This window comes from Argopecten irradians, chromosome 9 (assembly GCF_041381155.1).
Source record: "Argopecten irradians isolate NY chromosome 9, Ai_NY, whole genome shotgun sequence".
Taxonomy (NCBI): Eukaryota; Metazoa; Mollusca; class Bivalvia; order Pectinida; family Pectinidae; genus Argopecten; species Argopecten irradians.
Genome location: NC_091142.1, coordinates 25,377,578 through 25,383,342, shown reverse-complemented (window position 1 = coordinate 25,383,342; position 5,765 = coordinate 25,377,578). Strand labels below are relative to the sequence as shown.

The following is a 5,765-nucleotide window of genomic DNA, read 5'->3' as shown; positions in this document are numbered from 1 at the left end:
TTAATTTCCAGTTAGCGACACCACTGTCTATAGATGTGTACAAGTATTATATGTAATGATATATGAATGATATATGAAAAAAGTATATCTCCCCCCCCCCCCCCCCATTACGTTTCATCTTCCTACGCCACTGAAACTCCTTGTGACAGTATGACAGACAGAATGTTTAGTTAATTTGGTCATTTGTAAAAATTGTTCAAAGAAAACAGGTATTGTTTGGGGGGAAAGTTGAAGAATATTCTTCAAAATTTGACCATTTGTTTTTTCTTAACATTTTCAAATTTACTGACCGTATGGAATGAGTGTGACTCAAAATAGGAGCCTTCTAATTGACAGCATCCGCCCATGTGTAGAACCTCCTTCGACACGTACAGTCGGATAATGCTACCATCAGGAGACAACCTAGCGAAGTATTATACGAAATCACATTGTTTAAACGGCCAGAGAAAATCAAAGGGCTGGGTATACTATGAGATGATTTCGTTGAACCCTGTTTAGTCCGCATTAAAAGATAAACATTCTTTCATATAACTTAATTTCAACTACATCTACCATTACTAGAAATATCGGGGTCTAATTAAACTTAACTTTGTTTTTGATTGTATAATATGGCTTTAAACTTATTTTTAAAAGTTCACATCACCAGGCGAAACAGCAATTTAGTGAACTGAGATATTTCCTGAAACTCAGACAATATTTTCTGGAATTCCATTAAAAAGAGATGCTAAGAGAAAGATGATTCCGTTGAGCTTTTTAAGACCGTTTGATAAATTTCACATAACATAGCCACTAATGTAAGATGCTCTATTTATTTTCTTTTGGTTTCTTGTGGACGTACTTTCTACATGTCCATATGCCAAAGACAATATTTCGCGCATGCATAAAAGAAGACAATTATCGGCTTTATTCGTGCACTTTTAGTACATTATTTGTATTTCTTATTTGTTTTTATTTTATATTTTAATATTTTTGGTTATGCTAGGTCTGGTGTGACTAAATAAACGAAAAGTTGCTTACGTTAGATATATAATTTAACTGGTGCGAACTAGAATGTCTGTGCATATACATGTAGATACATGTAGGCCAACAAATATATATGCGTACCAACCATCTCAGATTTTTACCTATAACGTTTAGTAAAGGTAGACTGTTTCACACTAATTTTCTAACTATTGTGACAAAGGTGATTTAAGAAAACCGCCATTGGTTGTGTAAAAATAATTGAGAGTGTGTGTGTAATGTAATACAACATTGCATTTGATTAAAGGTCTTTTTATTTATGATTGAATTTACATAAAAAGGGCGTCTTCACTGATGCTGTTTTAATGGTGACCTGCAATAGATAAAGTAGTTTGTTTACAAACATGTGATATACAAACGGGCAAGTAAATGTAATGCTTTCTATTTATTCAAGATTTTTTTTATTTCACACAGTACATCACAATGCTTCTCAATATCACTTTTCATTTACAATTAACTTAAAACATTGTACATATATATTGTGTATATAATGATTAAACTTTTTGAATAATTTAATTAACATTCACTGTTTGGATTTTGTGAATAATTCAAACGTTTGTTTGCATCTACTTACGAAATTTAATACGGCGATATCAAATTGCAAGGGTAATTATTGTTTTACATTATATATGCTTTCATTTCCCACTATTCATTGGTTAATACATGTATATGGTCATGTGTAGTTAGATAACTCTTTTGTGAACTTCATATACCCAAACGTTGAATATTTCAGGGTGGTGTCCTATTGCCAATGTTGTTCTTGTAAATAACATAAACACCATAGAACGTTTTTAAACACCAGAGAACGTTTTTGACGTTTGCCAAAGAAACTACATATTTAATATAAAAATGAAGGACCTTTATTTCTGTCCGTGTGGTATTATATCACACTGGTAGAATCTAGATAATTTATACTACCCGGGTGGTATAACACCATACATGTATGGACCGAAAGAAAGGTCCATATTTTATACATACTATTTACAATACACTGTGTATAATGTTCGCTTTTAAGTTTTTTGATGTCTTGATCATTACCTAACCGCAAGGGTAAATAACCATGTAATATTATTCGGTATGTTATAAATCATTTCCCTGCCAGTGTAATTATTTAAATGAGTAGGCGTCTTAATTAAGAAATCCAATTGAAACTTACAGGTGCAGTGTCCATGGTGACAGTCTCCGGTGAATCCTGCGTCACAGATACAGTCGGACGCATCATCACAGGTGTGGTCCGTGATACAGTGACAATAGCCATTGATGCATTTGTTTTCAGTTTGCAAATGACCATGGTGCGGACAGTCGGAGGTACAGTTAGTATCGTCAGTGCACGCGACATGCTCTGTGGTCACTGTATAGACTGCAAATGAAAAGTATTTTTGAATTAAAAAAAAATATATACAAAAACAGTCGGAAAAAGCACCGACTTGCGTTTTGTATGCAGACTAGCCTATTAGCCAAATAAGGGGATTTAAAAAAAAAAGAAAAAGATGATTTAAATCATCTTAAACTTAATTTTCTTAATAATTGTCCTGATGTCAAACTGGGAAACTATGAATCATATATAGGACAAATGAAAATATTTCTTGGATTTAGTTGTTGGAAAGTACATGTATAAACAATAGACGCAATGCTTCGAGAGTTAAATTCAATTTCCTCGATAAGATATTTTCAGTTAATCAATATATGTAACCCCTTGTGTTTTTGTCAAGGATTAATATGATTTTAATGCTGCATTTTACGAGTTAAGTTTTAGCGGGTATGACTGTAAATTTATTCTTCAATTGGTGTGTGATAGATCATGTTTGTACAGAAGACAACAGTTGTATTACCCTCCGAAATGATCAATATATAAATAAACAAATATATGGAGAAATGAATGAACAATTTATGGAATTTACCGGATGACTTTACGCTACGACAACATTACTTACACGTGGTAATGATCATGGCACAAGCGGCGATAATAAGTGCGGCCTTCATTGTGTCTGGATACGTCTAAACACACAGCAACGTCAGTTTGGTAATGGCAGAAGATGATCAGAGGCTTTATGAATGAATGAGAGTGAGAAATGACGGCTGTATCCCGAAACGCCTACATTTTGAGAGTATATATATCAGCAAGTATGTTGTTATAACGATTATAGTCTGTATCATAAAGGTAACTTTATATGTGTGAGATCTATTTTGCATTGTGGGCAAAAATAAATTTTGAAAATATATATAGTATCTAGCCGTTGGCAGAGTTTTCTTTTTAGCTCCTATGGCCGGTTCATTCCCCGACTGCTGAGGGGGAGAGTACTGTAATTTGTGGGTTTTTTTGTAGCAAATAATTGATGAAACAAGTGTTCTCCTTGTCAAAAGCCTGATGCATAGAACAGGTCATGCTAAACGGTTATTCGAACTTATTGTAGCAAATCTCGAACATTTACGGATTCCCTATTTTGATTTTTCCCCAGCAATTAAATTTCTTACTATGTATTATACCTTGGTCATGAGCTTGAGTTGATATCAAATTTTTGAAGACAACCCGAATTCATATAAGCAGAACATGTATTATTTTCTTGAAATTATTTCTAACTCGTAAAAAAATAAATTTATTGAGTTGATAAGAAACATAACATTACTTGCATAATTATTGTAATTCTCATATCCCTTTGGGATAAATATAAGTTTTATACAATAATACGCTCTATTTTTTGCTAATAATTGACAAAATTTGCAGTTTCTGCTTTTATATAATTTATGCATATTAATGATGGTTATCATAACAACTTCAGATGCAATGCTATTGTATCAAGGCGTTTGTACTCGATATTTTAATTTCAACCTTAATTTGAAAAAAATGACGTATTCGTGGGCCAAAAGGGCACCAACTACTATACATACACTGTATATACACTGTATACCAAGTTCATAACGGATACAACACATTACAAATATACAGATTTTTATAAAATGTCTACTTTCTGATAACATGGACAGCAAAAGACCTTCGTCAGGAGAACTTATATTTATTTTGTAAAAAAATAAAAAATAAAATGAAAACTATGGCAGCGACAAAGGGAATTAGCAAAATTGCATTAATCTCGCATACAGAAAAAATAGGTACATTTTTGTACTGCAAAACATAAAATCGAAAGCATACCAAATGATATTTCATATTTCATGTATATTTTTTCTTCCAATTCATCATATACATATCGTATAAGCAGTGTTATCGAAATCACTATACGTACAGATGTGCATGTATAGTAGGTGATATTTCATTCAATGCTGTCCATAATAAATGTTTTATAAAATGATAATTCATCACATTAACGATTCTATATAATGTACATGTAATATTAATAAAATTAGTAAACTACTATAATTCTACATAGGTAAACCCAGGTAAGTACATAAGAAACTTGTATGATACAGACTATAATTACACTTTCTTTGGGGTCACCGGGTCAAGTCGGATCGTGAAAGTAAGACAACAGGCAATACACGTGGTTGATTCGGAAACATATTTTTATCATTGCTTCATGATTAGTATGGCCTTCAAACACCACGAATAGTACACCGATTACATTGACATATATTTGTCAATGTCAATGTCAAATATGTTGGGATTTCTATCAGGTCAAACCGTTTATAGGCCAAAGAAATTAATAAATACAGAAAAGAAAAAACCGAAATCAACTGAATTTCGCGCTTTAGGTATGTAGACTTTTTGCAGCGATTTTTTTCGCGATTCTCTTAAATATTGGACAACGTGTATTTACAGTAATGCGTTAGGATTCAGGCCACTTGTATTGCTGAATCCCTTTGACATTGATAAATTTTAAGTGGTTACAGTGGCCATCTTGTTTTTCACAGAAAAAAATCTAATTGTACAACAACTCAAAAAAGAGAAGTAAGGGAGGTAACTCTAATTAAGAACGAATAAAACCTCATAAATATTCGACCAGTGGCGTAGTAAGATGAAACGTAATGGGGGAGGAGGGGGGAGGGGAGGCAAGGTCCTCAATATTTCGTGACCCGCCCCCCACTAGCGCGCCCCGCCCCGCACCCGGTAGTGATACTTGATATTCTTTTTCCATATAATCCTTGTACGCATTTATAAACAGTGGATTCGCTAACAGGAAATTAATGAAAACGCAAATAAACATGCGAGTTTGGGGGGTCCGAAGTATCACCTGGAAAAGTATTACGATTCAGAATGACTGAGTTGAGTTTTACGATGTATTTTGATGATATTGCGAGTGCTGAAGGCGTGAAATTTTGGTGTTTGTGGGTCCGGGGGTCTCCCCGAGAAAAAATATTACGATTTAAAATGGCTAAAATGAGTTTTAAGATGATTTTTGATAATTTTGCGAGCGCCGAAGGCACGAGATTTTGGTGTTTGTGAGATCCGGGGGGTCTCCCCTCGGGAAAAAAATTGTACGATTTAGAATGTCTGAGATGAGTTTTACGATGTATTTTGTTGAATTTGTGAGCACCGAAGGCGTGAGATTTTGTTGTTTGGGCGAGGTCCTGGATTCTCCCTCGGGAAAAAATTACGATTTGGAATGGCTGAGATGACTTATCTGCGAGGACCGAAGGCGCGAGATTTTGTTGTTTTTGAGGTCCAGGGGTTCTCCCCTGGGATAAAAAATTTACAATTTAGAATGGCTGAGATGAGATTTACGATGTATTTTGATGAATTCATGAGCGCCGAAGGCTCGAGATTTTGTTGTTTGGGGGTCCAGGGGTCTTCC

At 34.1% G+C, this 5,765-nt stretch overlaps 1 protein-coding gene across 1 annotated transcript; it reads right to left on the bottom strand.

The window, feature by feature from the left end:
- Window positions 1-1,256: 1,256 nt before the first annotated feature.
- LOC138330909 (tenascin-like) lies at window positions 1,257-3,115 on the bottom strand. The gene is made up of 3 exons (XM_069278392.1): window positions 2,955-3,115; window positions 2,177-2,380; window positions 1,257-1,333 (listed from the first exon to the last, which is right to left on the bottom strand). The coding sequence occupies exons 1-3, from the start codon at window positions 3,001-3,003 to the stop codon at window positions 1,323-1,325; spliced, it is 264 nt and encodes an 87-aa protein (XP_069134493.1). The 5' UTR covers window positions 3,004-3,115; the 3' UTR covers window positions 1,257-1,322.
- Window positions 3,116-5,765: the final 2,650 nt, after the last annotated feature.

What these genes read in the sequence shown, in the direction of transcription:
- LOC138330909 (XM_069278392.1), bottom strand. Translation starts at nt 3,003, where the DNA reads ATGAAGGCCGCACTTATTATCGCCGCTTGTGCCATGATCATTACCACG. An exon ending in TGCCATGATCATTACCACGT is followed by an intron (nt 2,381 to 2,954) that starts GTAAGTAATGTT and finishes TTTCATTTGCAG; the next exon opens with TCTATACAGTGACCACAGAG.